This window comes from Bos taurus, chromosome 2 (assembly GCF_002263795.3).
Source record: "Bos taurus isolate L1 Dominette 01449 registration number 42190680 breed Hereford chromosome 2, ARS-UCD2.0, whole genome shotgun sequence".
Lineage (NCBI taxonomy): Eukaryota > Metazoa > Chordata > Mammalia > Artiodactyla > Bovidae > Bos > Bos taurus.
Window position 1 is genome coordinate 18738174 of NC_037329.1, and position 20519 is coordinate 18758692.

General features: G+C 39.7%; 1 protein-coding gene across 1 annotated transcript in view; it reads right to left on the reverse strand.

Moving 5' to 3' along the window:
- The window catches only part of LOC112442547 (uncharacterized), a 24198-nt gene continuing 3679 nt past the window's right edge, over positions 1–20519 (reverse strand). Inside the window, exons 2-4 of the mRNA XM_059877944.1 lie at positions 19999–20037; positions 4926–5104; positions 1–2517 (exon numbers count right to left, since the gene is read on the reverse strand). Coding sequence (XP_059733927.1) covers positions 1520–2517; positions 4926–4977 — 1050 coding nt within the window. The 5' untranslated portion in view covers positions 4978–5104; positions 19999–20037 and the 3' untranslated portion in view covers positions 1–1519. The remainder of the gene's footprint in view (positions 2518–4925; positions 5105–19998; positions 20038–20519) is intronic.

Genomic DNA, 20519 nt, shown 5'->3' on the forward strand with positions numbered 1-20519 from the left:
TAAAGGAAAATGAAGCCATTTTATTACCTAGTAAAATGCATTGACTTTACTGACATTTCTGTTAACAGAAACTAAGATTTAAACATGACTTTCATGCTCTCTCAGATCAGTCAGATCAGTTGCTCAGTCATGTCCGACTCTTTGCAACCCCATGAATCGCAGCACGCTAGGCCTTCCTTTCCATCACCAACTCCCGGAGTTCACTCAGACTCACGTCCATCGGAGTCAGTGATGCCATCCAGCCATCTCATCCTCTGTCGTCCCCTTCTCCTCTTGCCCCCAATCCCTCCCAGCATCAGAGTCTTTTCCAATGAGTCAACTCTTCGCATGAGGTGGCCAAAGTACTGGAGTTTCAGCGTTAGCATCATTCCTTCCAAAGAAACCTCAAGGCTGATCTCCTTCAGAATGGACTGGTTGGATCTCCTTGCAGTCCAAGGGACTCTCAAGAGTCTTCTCCAACACCACAGTTCAAAAGCATCAATTCTTCAGCGCTCAGCCTTCTTCACAGTCCAACTCTCACATCCATACATGACCACAGGAAAAACCATGACAAGACGACTAGATGAACCTTGTTGGCAAAGTAATGTCTCTGCTTTTCAATATGCTATCTAGGTTAGTCATAACTTTGCTTCCAAGGAGTAAGCGTCTTTTAATTTCATGGCTGCAGTAACCATTTACAGTGATTTTGGAGCCCAGAAAAATAAATTCTGATACTGTTTCCACTGTTTCCCCATCTATTTCCCATGAAGTGATGGGACCAGATGCCATGATCTTCATTTTCTGAATGCAGAGCTTGAAGCCAACTTTTTCACTCTCCACTTTCACTTTCATCAAGAGGCTTTTGAGTTCCTCTTCACTTTCTGCCATAAGGGTGGTGTCATCTGCATATCTGAGGTTATTGATATTTCTCCCAGCAATCTTGATTCCAGCTTGTGTTTCTTCCAGTCCAGCGTTTCTCATGATGTACTCTGCATATAAGTTAAATAAACAGGGTGACAATATACAGCCTTGATGTACTCCTTTTCCTATCTGGAACCAGTCTGTTGTTCCATGTCCAGTTCTAACTGTTGCTTCCTGACCTGCATACAGATTTCTCAGATCAGGTGGTCTGGTATTCCCATCTCTTTCAGAATTTTCCACAGTTTATTGTGATCCACACAGTCAAAGGCTTTGGCATAGTCAATAAAGCAGAAATAGATGTTTTTCTGGAACTCTCTTGCTTTTTCCAGGATCCAGCGGATGTTGGCAATTTGATCTCTGGTTCCTCTTCCTTTTCTAAAACCAGCTTGAACATCAGGAAGTTCACAGTTCACATATTGCTGAAGCCTGGCTTGGAGAATTTTGAGCATTACTTTACTAGCGTGTGAGATGAGTGCAATTGTGTGGTAGTTTGAGCATTCTTTGGCATTGCCTTTCTTTGGGATTGGAATGAAAACTGACCTTTTCCAGTCCTGTGGCCACTGCTGAGTTTTCCAAATTTGCTGGCATATTGAGTGTAGCACTTTCACAGCATCATCTTTCAGGATTTGGAATAGCTCAACTGGAATTCCATCACCTCCACTAGCTTCGTAGCGATGCTTTCTAAGGCCCACTTGACTTCACATTCCAGGATGTCTGACTCTAGGTCAGTGATCACACCATTGTGATTATCTGGGTCATGAAGATCTTTGTTGTACAGTTCTTCTGTGTATTCTTGCCATCTCTTCTTAATATCTTCTGCTTCCATTAGGTCCATACCATTTCTGTCCTTTATCGAGCCCATCTTTGCATGAAATGTTCCTTTGGTATCTCTGATTTTCTTGAAGAGATCTCTAGTCTTTCCCATTCTGTTGTTTTCCTCTATTTCTTTGCATTGATCGCTGAAGAAGGCTTTCTTATCTCTTCTTGCTATTCTTTGGAACTCTGCATTCAGATGCTTATATCTTTCCTTTTCTCCTTTGCTTTTCACTTCTCTTCTTTTCACAGCTATTTGTAAGGCCTCCCCAGACAGCCATTTTGCTTTTTTGCATTTCTTTTCCATGGGGATGGTCTTGATCCCTGTCTCCTGTACAATGTCACGAACCTCATTCCATAGTTCATCAGGCACTCTGTCTATCAGATCTAGGCCCTTAAATCTATTTCTCACTTCCACTGTAGAATCATAAGGGATTTGATTTAGGTCATACCTGAATGGTCTAATGGTTTTCCCTACTTTCTTCAATTTAAGTCTGAATTTGGCAATAAGGAGTTCATGGTCTGAGCCACAGTCAGCTCCTGGTCTTGTTTTTGCTGACTGTATAGAGCTTCTCCATCTTTGGCTGCAAAGAATATAATCAATCTGATTTCGGTGTTGACCATCTAGTGATGTCCATGTGTAGAGTCTTCTCTTGTGTTGTTGGAAGAGGGTGTTTGTTATGACCAGTGCACTTTCTTGGCAAAACTCTATTAGTCTTTGCCCTGCTTCATTCTGTATTCCAAGGCCAAATTTGCCTGTTACTCCAGGTGTTTCTTGACTTCCTACTTTTGCATTCCAGTCCCCTATAATGAAAAGGACATCTTTTTTGGGTGTTAGTTCTAAAAGGTCATGCTCTCTACTAGTGAACAAAAACATGAACAGATTAGAAAGTTATCTGAAGGCAAACTTTTATTTTCCACTCTATTTCAATAATCACCATGTTTCTAGAATCTCTACCCTATTTTGATAATCACTTTTTGTTTTTGTTGTTGTTCAAACCCCTTCTTAATCCTCACCCGAATTCCAGTCTAAACACGTTTTACTGCCTTGTAACCTCCTAAAAATCTTTTAAAAAGTGACTCATTTGGTTAATGAGAACTAGACACTACAAATTAATTTTGTGCTGTATATCTGCTTCTACTTACATGAGTAGATGGAAACTCTTTGGGGAAAGGTCTTTGACATTTTTCTTTAAACTAATTAGAACACTACATGCATAAATAGCTAACAGAGGAGAAAAAAAGCTATGTCAGTCTTTAGCTGGTTCCTTTAAAATTGTCCTAGAATATAAAAATCAATCTGCTACCTGAGATTACATGAGTAGATCTAAAATCTCACAGAATGAGGAAGATTAAATAACCCCAATTCTTAAACAGAAGCAGCAATATAGTTTTTAAAATGAAAGAACTGAGGCTAATTCATATTTTAAACTAAAACAAAGTTTTACACAACTGATTTCTGAGGTCTGCTGCTGCTGCTGCTAAGTCGCTTCAGTCGTGTCCGACTCTGTGCGACCCCATACACGGCAGCCCGCCAGGGTCCCCCATCCCTGGGATTCTCCAGGCACGAACACTGGAGTGGGTTGCCATTTCCTTCTCCAATGCATGAAAGTGAAAACTGAAAGTGAAGTTGCTCAGTCGTGTCCGACTCTTTGCGACCCCATGGACTGCAGCCTACCACGCTCCTCTGTCCATGGGATTTTCCAGGCAAGAGTACTGGAGTGGGGTGCCACTGCCTTTTGACAAAACTCATGTCCTGGTAATCAAAAACACAAAGGACAGAGGGATGGGGGCGGGGAGGGGGTGTTTTCCCCTGAGGCCACGCTGGAGGAGCTGTAGTTGCCCTGCCTCAGCCCACCTCTCTCTGCTCAATAAAATGATCTTAAACTATAAAAAATACAAACACCCTCCCTCCCTGCAAAAAAATCCACATAAAACACTAATGGTGGAACCATCAGCTATCACTTTTGTTGTTGCTGTTTAGTTGCTAAGTCGTGTTTGACTCTTTTGCAACCCCATGGACAGCAGCCTGACAGTCTCCTCTGTCCATGGGATTTCCCAGTATACTGGAGTGGCTTGCCATTTCCTTCTCCAGGGGATCTTTCCAACCCAGGAATGGGACCTGTGTCTCCTGCATCGGCGGGTGGATTCTTTACTACTGTGCCACCTGGCATATTGTTAAAAATAATGGGACTAATGGAAAAACTGAAAAATGACCAATAAATGGCCAATTTAAAAAACAGAAAAGAGATAATTGGACAAACACAAAGCAACAAGCTTAGTGCTCTGTTTAGACAAGACTTTGAAGCATCAAGTTGCAACACAATAATACTTTGTCTTAGTAAAGAAAAAAAAAATGGAAATGAAGGTTATTTGTAAAACAGATAGCATATCACATTTAACTTGAACAGTTTAAAAAATATTTAGAGATGTCCCAAACTACCTAATTTGGCAGAATTTAAATCTCACTGTTCTAAACATAAATTATTGCTTTCTTAACCTAAACATTGACTTGTATTGCCCATGGTCCACTGAAAATAGATGTTAACAAATGAAATATGCCTCTAAGAATTAAACCTCACTGTTTCTGCAAAAAATGTTTTCATCTGCTAATGCTTGTGGTAAATAATTTATCACAATTTTTCAAATAGAAGTAGCTCCAAATACTATTTTTCCCAAGATATTTCCCCAAGGACTTATTACACAAAAATTTCAATTGATGTATAAATGGAGAAGAGGATTGCCCTCTATGTGGATGACTCAGTAGGGTACCAAAAACATCCATCTTACTAATGCTGACAGACTATTTACCTTCCTTCTGCCACTCTTTGGGAAGTGCTCTGAACCATAGTAAACCTCAAAAAAACCATTGGGTTCTTTCTACTGCAAACGCTTTGAGGAGCATGACACGTTAAGTCCAAACATCTCAGTGAGAATGAGTTAGTCTTTTGAGAAAGGAAGAGCCATCCAATAGGAGTACATTGGACACAGATCACTGGGAGGCCAGGATTGAAAGGGAAAGACAACAGCAGAGAAAACGGAGGCAGAGGCAAAACAAACTTGTCCTACACGTCAATTTTGCCTTCCTCGAATGTTCTTTCTGAGCCATTCTTAGTCCCTGCCTCTCCTCGTTATATGCTAGCTGATCAAGAAACAGAAAGTGGATAAGGCAAGAGGGCAAGTCATAAAATTTTAATGCTAAAAAATATCACCTTGTTTAACAGTCAAAAAGTTGACAAGTAATGATCCACTAGTTTTTGTCATGTAGAAAGCCTAGCAAGAAATCTTTGTAATGAAGAATGTGACAGGGACTTCCCTGGTGCTTAACACTGAGCTTCCAAGGCAGAGGTTACAGGTTCAATCTCTGGTCAGAGAACTATGATCCAGCATGCTGCATGGCCAAAAAAAAGAGAGAGAGATATGTGAGAATTTGCTGTAACTTAGTGTGCATTTAACTTTGTATTTCATAAGAAATCCTTTCATTTTGAATCAATGTCAATCATACAGGATGCTCGAAAAAAAGAGTACTAAGAATTTTTGCTATTTGAATAATTTGGGAGTAAGTTCCTGACCTACTTACTGCCCCATTACCCTTCAATACTATTGTGTGTATTTCCTATGTACAAGGACATTCTCCTGTCTCACCATAATACAACCCATCAAGATGAGGAAACTAGCATTGATACATCACTACCATCTAATCCTTAGACCCTGCTCAAGTGTCGCCAAATGTTTCAGTGCCATTTATAGCACAAGGGTCTCAGTTCAGTTCAGTTCAGTCGCTCAGTCGTGTCCGACTCTTTGCGACCCCATGAATCATGGCATGCCAGGCCTCCCTGTCCATCACCGATGCCTGGAGTTCACTCAGACTCACGTCCAGCGAGTCAGTGATACCATCCAGCCATCTCACCCTCTGTCGTCCCCTTCTCCTCCTGCCCCCAATCCCTCCCAGCATCAGAGTCTTTTCCAATGAGTCAACTCTTCGCATGAGGTGGCCAAAGTACTGGAGTTTCAGCTTTAGCATCATTCCTTCCAAAGAGTCTGCCTGCAATGTGGGAGACCCCGTTTTGATCCTTGGGTTGGGAAGACCCTCTGGGAAGGAAATGGTAACCCACACCAGTAATCTTGCTTGGAGAATTCCATGGACAGAGGAACCTGGCAGGCTACAGCCCATGGGGTTGCAAAGAGTCAGACACAACTGAATAACTTAAATTTTTTCATTTAGAATACATACTGAAATATTTTTAAATGAAATGTGGAAGATATTTTTTGCTGAGGGAAGTGGATGAGAGTATATAGTCCAGCAGTCAGCAAATATTTTTCTTTTTCTGGTAAGCTACTAGATAGTAAATATTTTAGGATCTGCCTTTGCAGGCCATACAATCTCTACTGTAACTACTCATTTCTGCTATTGTGACATGAAAGCAAGCATAGACATTTAAACAAAAGAGCATAAATGTTCTGTGTTCCAATAAAACTTTATTTATAAAAATAGCCAGTAGGCTGGATTTAATATGTGGGTCATAGTTTCCCAACCCCTGCTATAAATGAAGCAAGATTTACCATGACAAATAATTATGAAGCTCAGTCATGGGTATATAGAAGTCATTACACTATTCTGTGTATATTATATACTTGAGTTTTCCTATAATAAATTTTATATAATAAAAAGTCAAAAAAAAAAAAACAGATGAAAGTTTGGATAAGAGAATGGGATAACCAGGTTTGTAATAAAATATACTACTATTTAAAATACACATTTTAAAGTATTCATAGTTTATTTTAGTGATCAGATTTACTGGCAAGAATAGAGGACTATTTTCTATTTTTGCTCTATATAATTTTCCTGATCATTTTTTTTTAATGTACTGAACTTGAACATCTTGTCTATCTTTCAAGAAACTGGTTATTTTTTGTAGTGCACTAAATTTAGGCATACTTAATGCCACGAGATTTTAAAACACATTTTATGTTTAAAGACCATCACAGAAAATAAAAGAGAAGCTTCACACAGGATTCTAGGACTCTGAGTGGCAAAGCTGTCGGAAGTTCAAGGTTCAGGGTATCTCCTTGCTCCAAATCTAAAGCTATGATATGTAATATGGGAAAGAAAACAATATACACAGCTTAGAAAAGAAAAAGACACTTCGTTTAATACGATAAACATTTCTGTGAGCCAAGAATAGAAAAGAAATGCAAATAACAAAGTAAGGAGGTGGAGTCATGGGCTTGCAGGCCCATAGGTGGTGAAGAAGGTAGAAGCAATTGAGAGTTTGTATCCTTTTGAGGAATAGAGAATAAAAGTGCCCTAGATGAGATGGAGATAAGAGACAAGTTCACTGCCTAACAACTAGGAGCTGGGCTAGGTGACCCTCACTTACCCTGACCTCCTCACGAGGAATCTTTAAAAAGCTGCTGCTTACTCCGGCTTGGCACTACAGTCTTAGATAAGCTGTATATTCTTGAAGCAGAAGGACAGAAGGGCAGCCTGGCAACCAGTACCTCACATATTACCACACAGGATGTGTTCAATTCCTTGCCCCAATTCTTCTTCCCTCCTTGTATCCATATCCTACACCATTCTAACTCTGAAGTTCTTTACACAAAAGGGAGTGTACTTTTTCACACTTTGACTTTGGGCTCAGCAGTGGGACTTGCTTTGGCCAGTGGGACACTAGTAGATGTGATGGAAAGCAGGGGTTTTGAAATGTGGTTGTCTAATGGAGAAGGCAATGGCACCCCACTCTAGTACTCTTGCCTGGAAAATACCATGGACAGAGGGGCCTGGTGGGCTGCAGTCCATGGGGTCACTAGGAGTCGGACACGACTGAGTGACTTCACTTTCACGCATTGGAGAAGGAAATGGCAACCCACTCCAGTATTCTTGCCTGGAGAATCCCAGGGACGGGGGAGCCTGGTGGGCTGCTATCTATGGGGTCGCACAGAGTCGGACACGACTGAAGCGACTTAGCAGCTTAGCAGCAATGGGGTTTATAGGGCTTCCCTGGAGGCTTAGTGGTAAAGAATCCACCTGCCAATGTAGGAGACACAGGGTAGATTCTTGGGTCAGGAAGATACCCTGGAGAAGGGAATGGCACCCCACTCCAATATTCTGGAAAATTCCATGGACAGAGGAGCCTGGCAGGCTACGCCTATGGGGTTGCAAAGAGTCAGACATGACGTAGCGACTAAGCACAAAAGGGGCTTGCGCTTTTACATTTCTGTCACCTCAGTGAAAAGCTTTCCCCCAGGGTAGCTGCTACCCTCAACCTGGGACCCAGCCCAGATGAGTATTTGTGGAGAAGAACTGTTCTACTTGCACACAGACCTGTGATGTGGAGCCGAGCTTCTCTAGCTGACCTGTAGACTTACGAATGAAAAGCTTATTGTTACATGCCACTGGGATTCTGTGGTTGTTTGTTTTGCAGCACAGCTAGCTGATACGGAAAACCTAGTACTGGGATGCTACTGTATTAAGAACGTAAAATATATGCTATTAGGGTAGGGAACAGGTGGCAAACGGGAATGAAAATTATTACAGAAGCTGGAAAAATGGCAACCTGTATTTGGTAACACTGCTGCCTGTGGTAACATGGAAGACAGGGTGGTTTCTAGGCTTATGTTGAAAGTTATTAGCATGTTACTTTTAGATCCATTTAAAAAGGTGCTGTCACCTTATTAAAGAAAGAGGTTAATTCAGGAAAAATAAAAACCTTGAAACTTGCAAAAATTTAGAGGGGTTTAATGGCACCCCACTCCAGTACTTTTGCCTAGAAAATCCCATGGACGGAGGAGCCTGGTAGGCTGCAGTCCATGGAGTCGCTAGAGTCGGACAGGACTGAGCGACTTCACTTTCACTTTTCACTTTCATGCATTGGAGAAGGAAATGGCAACCCACTCCAGGGTTCTTGCCTGGAGAATCCCAGGGACGGGGGAGCCTGGTTGGCTGCCATCTATGGGGTCGCACAGAGTCGGACACGACTTAGCAACTTCACTTTCACTTTCAAAGAGCCCTGAACTTGCTTATCTGGAAAGCAAAGTTCTTTATTTCCAGCCAGGAAGAACCTCAGATTCAGCTTGGGGGAAAAATATAATTAAAGGGCATTGCTGTAATTTCCTTTAGTAAGACATCTGAAAGAAGGTGATGCCTGGAAGATCCCCTCAGCGAGATAATGCGGCTTCTAGAAAACTTAAGGGCAGGATCTCTCAGAAGGCTAATGGGTGGAAGTTCCTTTTAATAGTTTAGTATGTCATGTCCCCAAAGGAATTATGGGTATAGCTTTGTAGAGTTTACAGAAAACAAATACATTAAAAAATCCATGTTTTTGAGAGAATTGTACTGGCAAAAAAAAAAAAAAAAATCACCAGATAGGACTAAAAGAGAATGAGACTGAGATATAAAAAGACCTCTGAGCCAACAACATTTCATAGGCAGGAAGTAGCTGAGAAACCTTCTTAGCATCAAAAGGGGCATATTCTCCAATGTACTCTCTGGACGTGATCAATAACAATAACAGAAATCTAAACTTCCTGAGAGCATGAAATCAAGAGCAGCAGAGAACAACAGACTGGAGACCCACTGCCAGGGAGCAAAATTACGGTCTAACCAAGAAAAATGCCTTACTCCCAGAGTAGAGGGACAGGTTATATTTTCCCTAGGGTATTTCAGAAGAAGTGAATGCTAATGCCTTCTGATCTTCCCCTTTTTGATTAAGAGTATTAAATGCACCTAATATATCCTTGTTCCATCATTCCACGTGGGGTAAGGGTGAAGGGTGAAGGAAAGATCACACACACACACAACACACATTTTAGTTCATAGGTTTCCAGATCAAGGAGAACCACATTCAAATCTGATATATATCATAAAATATTGGATTTTGATCCTGAGTCCATGATTGGATGAGGCTTTTGAGGGTCTTGGGTTAAGGGTGAGTTTGTTTTGCTGTGAGGCAGATATAAATTGCCTTCTTTTTCTTAAGGATTTTTTTTTTTTTTTTGATGTGCACCATTTTTTAGAAGTCTTTATTGAATTTGTTACAATATTGCTTCTGTTATATATATATATACACACACACACACACACATATATATATATATGCCTTGAGGCATGTAGGATCTTAGCTCCCTAACCAGGGATCAAACCTACCCCTTGCACTGGTAGGTGAAGTCTTAACCACAGGATAGCCAGGGGAGTCCCTACCTTGTAACTTTGAAATTCCTCTTACAAAAGGCTAGTATACTTATACTTATCTGCTCCTTGTTTGGGGCTCAACTATGGATTTGCTTTGGCCAGTGAGGTATCTGCAGATGTTATATAAGCAGGGGCTTGAAATGCTTGTACAATGGGTCTTGCCCTACTGTGCTCTTGCCCTTATCAGGAGATGACCTCCCCCAGAGAGCTGCTTCTCCCTTAGCCTGACGGCAACAATGAACACACCTGGAACTGCCCCAGCTGACTGCAGACCTGCAGTTTAAATCAGCGCTACCTCACAACGTGTGAGCGAAAGAAATGCTTATTGCTGTGAACTACTGAGCTTTTGAGGTTGTGCTGGCAATAACTAATGAACATGGGGGAGAAATTTCATATTGTTAGTGGAAGATCTGGTTTGAGATTGGAGAACCCTGGAGCCTCCTGGCCAACTGCAAAATCCTTAGATAGGGAGATGTAGGTAACAAAACCACTCTTCCCCAGTTAAAACGAACATGAAAATCAAAGCTCCAAAGCACATAAATCTACCATTAAACAACACTGCCACAAAATCAATAATCAGAAAAATAATCTGAAATAATACCATAACTTAAAGAAAACAATGTTTCATATTCTCAGAGGTGAAGCAATACATACATTTTTCAAAAGAGTAAGACATTAGGAAACAAAATCAGACATGTTTCAATAATGGGTAAAAAGAGTAGAAAAATTAGGAAAACATAATCATTGAAATAAAAAACTTAATGGGCAATCCAGACTGTACACAGTCTTTATTTAGAAGGCATTATGAAAAAATTATCCCAAAATGCAACAGAAAAGAGATATTTAAAAATAAGAATGAGAACAGTTCAGTTCAGTCACTCAGTCGTGTCTGACTCTTTGCAACCCCATGAATTGCAGCACGCCAGGCCTCCCTGTCCATCACCAACTCCCAGAGTTCACGCAGACTCACGTCCATCGAGTCAGTGAGAACAACTAGTGACAGTTTTGAGGGAGTATGGTTGTCAAGAACTCTGAAGAGTCTGAAATTTTACCCTGCTTGCAAAACCACCAGTTAACCTGCCACAGTCTCATGGATGCTGGCAGAAAATTCGAAGGCCCTGGGTCAGAGGCAAAGGACTTTATCATCCACAGCGCAGCTGGCAGTCTGCACGGCCTCCTCTCACCTCCGAAGCGTTACAGGAGGGGACAGTGAGGGGCCCAGATGCATGCTGTGCACATACTTAGGTTTGTGGCAGAACTGAGGAACCTCAAGGTTAGGGAACCTCAACCTTTTATAAAGGGCAATAAGTCTGCCTGTCCTTTGCCCTGGAAGCAGACATTATTATACCGGACAGTAAACCAATCGCCTTTTGCTCCAGAAGGAGACTGTTTTCTAAGCCTGTTCACTGTATACACCTTCCTGAAGAGAGAGACAGTACCTCTGCTTGCACAAAGTGCAGACGTGGGAGCTCACTCATCACCATGTCTTCTCACAAGACTTTCAGGATCAAGTGATTCCAGGCCACGAAACAAAAGCAGAATTGTCCCATTCTTCAATGGATTCAAATGAAAACTGGTAATAAAATCTGGTACAACTCCAAGAGAAGACAGAAGAACCAAGCTGGGTCTATAAAAAGCCTCCGATATAAAGTGGCACACATGCTGTGTGTTAAGATCACTTGTGTATTAACCAACCAAGTCACAGTGAGAACACCACTACTGTCTGAACAGCCTATGGGGGAGAGGGAATGCTTGGCTCCTGATGTTTCCCGTTTCTTCATTAGCAGTCTATGAGGCTCAATAATGAACATGTGAAACTTAAAAAAAAGGAAATGGAGACTTGTAAGGGACCTATGGGAACAGTATCTTACAGTGAGTTACACGAATGTATGCATCTGTCAAAATTCTTTGAACCCTACATTTATGACTTGTGCACTGCACTGTAATTTAATCTCCAGAACAAGGCAAAGTGATCTTGTAAAACAAACAAAAGAAAGAGAATAAAGTGTGGACAAATTAAGGGGGGCAGAAGAGGTGAATTTTTTGGTTCTGGTGAATCCTTGCAAAGTAGATTTGGAAGGAACCAACCTGCTTTACCCAAGAGGCATCTGACTCCATGTTACAACATTTTTTCAAAATACATAATAATTAGACTAAGCTACCTAAGTGGAGGAAGTCTTCTCCACTTCATTGTGTCCCTTGAACCCCAAACCACTGAGTCATTCGCTTTTTCCTGCCACCTGTATGTTATGTTTTGCTTTCTTGCTTTCTTCATCTCAGTTAGGCTTCTCTATTTTTTTTCCATCCACTTTCTCAAGGGGTCATACAATGGAATAAAATTCTCTATTCATGCTCCATTTATACAATAAAGGTTTTACACTTCATTCTTAAAGAACAGTGGTTGAATTAAACAGTATATAAACTTAAATTAGAACATGGAATCATGCTTCCTGTGAATCCAAGCTCCAATATTTTTTCTTGTGTCCTAGCAGAAGTCAGTTCATCTCCCTGTGCTTTACAGTATTAATTTTATAGAACTGTCATGAGAGCTAAGTGGGAAAATATTTACCAGTGCTTAGAACAGTAGTGACATAGAGTTCAATATATGCTATTATTTTTAAATACCACTGAGATTTGTATGTAGACTGTTTAGTCTCTAATAGGAATGCAAAAAAACAACAAAAACATAAACTTGAAATTAAAATTAGCAGAACCTTTGAAAATGAATCTCATAGGTAGGGCCCCAGGTTTTAAAAAGGCATATAAGTATTAGAATATTTATAGAGAACATGGACTTTACAGAATCTCTAGTAGGAAACACACATAGGATCCCTTTATGTTATATCCAGTTGGACAAAAATTTTGTGCCCATTATGTGTAAACAGGATAGCTGGGCTTGAGGTTACAAAAACAGAGTTTGTTTACAAAAACTTATAATCTTATAGGGGACACAGTATCCTTTTTAGATTAAAAAAAAAAAAGCGGGGACAATAGTGAAAAGCAAACACACACACGTTGGGTTCTTTTCAAACTCATTCTAGCTTAAAAAATATATAAATCACACTGTGTATATAATTTTGTATCCTGCTTGCTTTCACTAAATATTACACATTATTCCAATGCTATTCCATAATTTTAGAAGGATTTCCTGTTGCTGCATAAATATACATTTGTGAAGTAGTGTCTGAATTCTTTGTTATAGCCATTGATTTTTAGTGTAGAGATTAAGAGCATGGGTTTCGATGAAGACTGGCTACATAAGACAACCAGCTTCCCCACTTGTGATTTTGGAAAAGACGATTTCCCACTCATTTCTTTGAACGTACTTCAGCTTTTCTGTAAAACAGGAGTAATAGTACCTACTTCACAGGTTTTGAGACGTGTGTAAACCAATTAGCCTGGCAAATAGTTAAGAGTTCAGTAAATTTAGCTATTTTTCTAAGAAATAGTTTTAGACACTTTGATTGCTTCACCAATTTCCATTCTGTGTGTCTTATTATACAGGAGTCATACAGTTAGTGGAGAAGGCAATGGCATCCAACTCCAGTACGCTTGCCTGGAAAATCCCACGGACAGAGGAGCCTGGTAGGCTGCAGTCCATGGGGTCGCTAAGAGTTGGACACGACTGAGCGACTTCACTTTCACTTTTCACTTTCATGCATTGGAGAAGGAAATGGCAACCCATTCCAGTGTTCTTGCCTGGAGAATCCCAGGGATGGTGGAGCCTGGCGGGCTTCCATCTATGGGGTCACACAGAGTTGGACATGACTCAAGGGACGTAGCAGCAGCAGCAGTAGCAGCAGCAGCATACAGTTAGAGATGAAGATTAGGCATTGATTTACTTAAATAAATCAGGCTAATCCTACCCCTCCAGCCAGTGACTGTTTCAAGTAAACCATGCATATCCTAAAAAGTCTATGGCATTTGTATGATCACAAAAACGGACAAGCAACCAATAGGTCAACAGATCTCATTATGGCCCTGTTAAGCTATATATTAAAGTAATGGTTTTGATTTTTAAAGCAAGCTGCTTTTTAATCGAAGGATAACCTACATAGAAATGGTAAATTGTTCTTTGGACATATTATTTGTACTTTCTAGAATTCTTAGGTTTGTATCTGTATTTCTGGGTGAACTCAGGAGCTATAACTTTGATACTAAATTATCTAAGTTTTGGTGTCAGATAAGGTCAATCCTGGAGAAGGCAATGGCACCCCACTCCAGTACTCTTGCCTGGAAAATCCCATGGGCGGAGGAGCCTGGTGGGCTGTAGACCATGGGGTCGCAAAGAGTCGGACTGAGCGACTTCACTTTGACTTTTCACTTTCATGCACTGGAGAAGGAAATGGTAACCCACTCCAGTGTTCTTGCCTGGAGAATCCCAGGGACGGGGCAGCCTGGTGGGCTGCTGTCTATAGGGTGGCACAGAGTCAGACAGACTGGAGTGACTTAGCAGCAGCAGCAGCAGCAGCTAGGTCAATCCTATCTTTATTACTTTTGCTTCTAGTGCTGCAGGTTTAATTCATTCACTCTGAGTGACCATCAGTTTGCCTTTCAGCATTACATATTATCCTCTATTTTTGCTATTTTCACTGTATTTTACTGTACTTTTCTTGACAAAATAGCTGTTTAGAAGAGTTTTTCAAAAATTATTATCCAGGTGCTTGTGCTTTTATTATTTTCTGGGCTTATTATCCTGTGATCAAAGAACATGCCCTGCACAACTTCCGCCCTTTAACGTGCACTTCAGGGAAATCTTGAAGCTCCAAGGACCGCTTTCAGCTTTTACACTCCACTCAGATGTGATATTATGTCCACCACATGGACAACAAACAACGATCCATTTCATTCCTCTGGGAAATTCAAGGAAGCGCAAAGGATCTAGGCTTAGTGTAGAAAAGGGTGATTTCCTTGCAATTTGTCTTTAGGACAAACAGGCTGAAAAGAACAAGTTTAAGGATTTTTTCCCCCATGTTGTTTTTTATCTTGTGGTTAAAAATTCTAAATCAGCTGGTATTCAGAAGTTATCTTTCTGGGTCTCCTCTGCTGGCTTTGTTATTTGTCAATACTACTATCTGATCAATTTGTAAACTATCTTATTTGAGAAAATGTAATTCTCATCACCATACATATCTTTTTTTTAAGAGTAATTTCTCCCTTCTATTTGATTAGTGTTACCATTCACAGACTGTTGTTATTAAGTCTTCAGCACAATCTCTAAGCCATTTTTGTACTTCTGTATTTTAATCCTATGTTATCCTGCATATAAACATTAAGGTTTGCCATCTTCACTACTGAGTGTAACTATATTAGTGCGCATGCTGTTATTCAGCCTTATACCTCCTCCTGTAAATTGTACTCTGGGATACTTTTTGTGTCACATGTACATGACAAGATTTGATTTAAAAGTAAGTCTCTTGGAAGAGACAGTTGCATTGATTTCAATACTCACCAACTCGTCTTTCCTCGTTCTTTTATTCTGAATTTTGATTCATTCTGGCAGTGTATTGATTATATTCAAGTACTTTTTTCCTATGTAGTACTTTCTTCCAAATGAGCAAATTATTTCACTTTCTTTTTAAAATTTAAATGATCTAAAAGTTTTGATCTTAAGTGCTCCTTTTTAATTTTGTCTCAGTTTCATTCATGTCTTTTTCGAGGACTATGACAAGAGACATTATTATTAATTTTATTGTTACCCACCTTGACAGATTTCACTGTTAAATTTACACTTAATTTTCCAAGTAAAAAACACATTTTTTCTTTACAAAAGAATTTCTCACTTCATTCTCCACCCCCCACAAAAAAAGGGAAATTTCCATCCTTTCTTGGCCTTCACTCAAAGATTATTTAATAAATTGTGCTTTCAATATTAGATTTACAATAATTATCTGTATTACTCTAACAGTTGCATTGATTTTAATACTCACCGACTCATCTTTCCTCATTCTTTTATTCTGAATTTTGATTCATTCTGGCCAACGTGTTGATTATATTCAAGTACTTTTTTCCTATATAGTACTTTTTTCCAAATCAGCAGTACAATGAACATCACGGAATCCTTTTCTGTTACCTTCACATCTGGAGTAAAGAAATCCTGAACTACACAACCCTATAGACACTGTTCCATTCCAGCTGGCATCTAATGTGCAGATGACGATCTTCAGACCTGAGCCCTTTTAAAAATCAAGGTTTCTTATATTAAACTATTTTTCTGTTTAATTCATCTTGCCTTCTTTGGGAACATCTATTAGTCAAAGGATAAATCTTCATTATCAGCCTTCTGTAGCTCCACCTTTTCTCTCAATATATTCATGTGTCGGTGCTTTTGATTTATTGTAATTTATTTAAGTTGCAGAATTCCTTAGAGGAGAGCTTATTAAGCACAGTTTAGAACACTGATGAAGATGGCTTTAATCTGGTTGATAACAAGTTGGGGGGAACCCTTCTTTCTTCCCTTTGCTGGTTCATGAGAACCCATAAGATTCTGCAATCAGTGTCATAGTTACTGTTCTTCATTATGGGTTAGATTTTCTCTAATCTGTGACTATTTGCTATTTCTGACACAACTTTTAATTTAGCTTCTCCCTATCTTTTCCTTCTTTCTCACTCTTCTCGTGTTCTTGTCATCATAATGCCCTGCTGTACCAGAGCAGGAGCTGACGCAGGTATTTTCTAATACTTCCTGCTTTAAAAGTATTGGATGGATACGGAAAACCCTTCCTTCTAAATGCCTCAGGCTACTGCTGTTCTCTTACACTGCAGGAGTGTCTGTTTCATTAGCCTCATGTTGATACTATTTAATACATTAAGAAACCAAAACTTTAAATGATGTAGGACAAATACAAAAACGCATAAAACATAAAAAGCACAACTCAAAAAGCTTATCACAGTTATCACCACACTGATCGAGACAGACAAGATTACCGGTATACCATAAGCCCCCTTTTATCCCTCTGTGACCACTCTCCAATTAATTCTGCTTAAGTTTTGTTTCTGAACCCTTTCACAAGTGGGAATGAATCATATAGCATTTTCTTTTGTTGGTTCCTTGGTCAGTATGTTTATAAGATTCATCCAAATTAATACATGTAGCAAACAAGTTAGCTCATTTCCTCACTATAGAGTACTTCACAGTATCCATTCTGCTGATGGACATCAGGGGTTGCTTCTACTTTGAGCTACCAATAAAGTTCATGTCTTCGGTACATATATTTTCTTATCTTTTCTGGATACACACGTTAGCAGTGGAACTGGTGAGTTGAGGGTAGATGTATGTTTTAACATTAACAGGTATTTGTCAAATATTTCTCAAATGGTTGAACCAATTTACACTCCCATCAGCAAGTTATGAGAGATCCTATTGCTCCACACTCATACCAGCATCTGGTATTGCTGATACCTTAATTTTTGCTGCTCTTACCAGTGGAGGGGTATCTTACTGTGGTTTTAATGTTTCCTTGATGACTAGCATTACTGAGCATTTAACTGATTTTAAAAAGATTCAACTTACATTAAATGTCAAGGTAAAAAATGTTTTAATGAGAGAATGTTTTAATGTTTCTTCACAAAGACTAAAGAATTTACCCAATCCTCCCTTCCTCTGCCAAAAGAAGACAACTGCAATCCTTTCTTGGCCTTCTTTTGTCAAGTGCCAGTAGCGTAAATCTCTTGCCCATATCTCAATGAGGACACATTTAGCCAGGCTGATTTCAGAATTGGCAGACCACAGGGACTGCTTTAAGCTCTTTCAGAGTTCACTAAAATGCTGATGTAATATCCAGCACATTGTCTGAAATATCAGGCCCATTCCATTTCTCCAGGAAACGCAAGGATGTCTGTAGATCTAAGCTTAGGGTGGAAAAGGCTAAGGGATTTTCATGCAATAAGACCAAAGTTCTTAGGATAGAGGATGAGTGTTTAAAAAAATCCTGCTCTAAGTGTTCTAAATCTGCTGATGGGCGGAAGATCTTTCTGGGCTGCTTGCACTGCCTTTGTCATTCAGCACTGCTCTTCTGGTCAAAGGTGGGATCTCTTCCACAACTCTCTCCACCCCACGGTGAATGTCAGCTGTGGTTCTCTTGGTTAAGGAAAAGCTCCAAGACGGTGAGGCTTCAGGGCCACTAGTTAAGAAATGCAGAATGAAAGCCTTTTCTGATAGGACTCTCAATAGCTATCTTAAATTATTAGTACAGCCTTCTTATACACAAGTTAATAAGGAGTGTTAGAAGGTGGGAAGCTAAGGTATCATCTTGTTTTACGTGACAAGTTGTTTCAATGTGGGATTTGAGTTGGCTATTAAATAAAATCCACATCGTTACTGCTTTATAGTAAACATTTCTCCTAGTATCTACTATACTTACCAATGTATCTACTTATCTATTCAAGTTTCTATGAATGATACCAATTTTTTTTCTTAAATGTTTTCAAGGGTATTTTTGCAGAAAGTTGGGAGAAGGGGGTTGCAAGTATTTGTTTACACAGCCTTTATTATTTTATGTTCTAGATGAGGACTCATCTAGAACAGGCCTCAAACAGGCCTCAAAAGGCCGTTGATATCACACATGAAATACACTCTTGGGAAAACTAAAGACAAAGATATTAACAAGACTCAGAAAACATGATACATTGCTATATTACAAGTAACTGAAAGCTATTAAACAGAAACTGGGTATTATTTCAGGCACACTGCTAATCTTGCAGGATGTTGTAAGATCTAATTCCATCCTATTTATTATTACTTACTTTGAGTCACTGCAGTAACGTAAGACTGGGCTGGGTGAAAGATGGGACCACATTACAGTGTCTACAGTTTCCAGATTTGGGGTATAAGTGGTAGAAAGTGAACCCTGCTGGAGTTCTGATGAAAGGATTAAGCCCATATGGTACTAATGGGAGATGAACCCTCACAGGAGTTTGCAATGTAAAGAAAAGATGGGTCCTCTCTTCAAGTATACTTTTTCTTTGCCATTGTTGGTCCAATTTTGATACGGACAAAGCTGGTCAGTCAGTCAGTCCCAGTGCTCTCCTCCACTACTGCGGTTTCTTCCTAAAGCCAGTCCTACAAGTAACAAATTGTGATCCCTTCTCGGCTGCTGCTGCCACGCTTCAATCATGTCCGACTCTGTGCGACCCCATAGACGGCAGCCCACCAGGCTCCCCTGTCCCTGGGATTCTCCAGGTAAGGTGATCCCTTCTCTACCTTCCCCCAAAGTCAATGGACAGTTACGGTTCTTAAATTACTAATGCACTAATGTGGAAGAGGAAGAAAGTTTTTTTGTGCTTAACTGGGGCCCCAAACTAAAATAACGAGTTTGTCCATGATGAAAGGAAAGGATGTATTTTAATGTATCAGATCTTCCTGTAAAGTAGTAGATAACTCTATTTAGATGACTTTAAATCTCTTATTTTAGCATTAAAAAAAAACCCCACAAGAATAAAAGAAACAAAATCCCTAAGAACTCTGTGCTAATAAATGCTGTGACCTATAAATTACTAATACTGGAAAACGGTAATATCTGAACAAGAAAATTACTAGTAACACCATTTACCTACAAGATCAGAAATGGAAAGAGAGGCAGGCAAGTTCAGAGTGTAGATTAACAGGAATATCTGTGAGTAAGCACTGTGGTTACCCTACTGTACCCAGCAGTTTCCCAATTACTTGTGAAAAACAGTACTTGCCTTTTCACACATTCCTGACTTTTGCATCTCAAACACCAATGACTTTCCTTAAACAGTCTGCTAAGGCCTTCCTCGCACCACTTCTGCAGCAGTATGGTCGGAAAGGCAGTTCTAGGATGCCACAGGAGCTGCAGTCTCGGTCAGCTTGCAGGTTAGCTAGCTCACGTGGACCTGGACGTTTAGACAGTGGCTACAATTCACATACGACGGCCACTGGACTTTCTTTTCCTGTGAGAATCCACTTGAGTGGTTCTCACGGGACCTGTTAACTTTCTCACAGTGAAGTGGCACCTGCATATTCTCCTGAGGACAATTCTAACTAAATACAGCATGGTCATTGTAATGAATGAACTGCAATTTAATATTTTAACTAAATGTTTCTGTTTGACCCCCTAGCAATACCATACCTTCAGTTCACAGGATCCACTGTTCTTGAGTTACTGTTTCTAGAAAAGGAAATAATGCAATCCATTTATTAGAATTCAGATTTTAAAATGGAACTTCTTACCTAGTAAGGATGACCATTATGTTTTCTCTCTTTACTGAAATCGTATGTAAAAATAAGAGCCATGACTTTTACTAGAGCTTACCACTCACATATGGAGGAAATAAAACTTGCATGTGGCTGTAGTGTTGGGTGAAAAGGCTGTATAAATATTTCACTTGTTTCTGCCTTCACTGATATTTTGTTTTATGCGTTCATAAGAAGTTATTGACAGGTAAACTGCACTTAACATATCAAAAGATTTTTGGGGTGCACCAAAAAAAATTCATAAAATAAGATTCACTTTAGGATTGTAGTAATACTCACATATGTAGACATGATTTCTGTACCCTTGTGATTATTCTACTTCAATTTTTTACATACTGATGACATCACCTTCAAGCTCTTTGCCATTTAAAAAGAATGACAGATTTAGGAACTTCT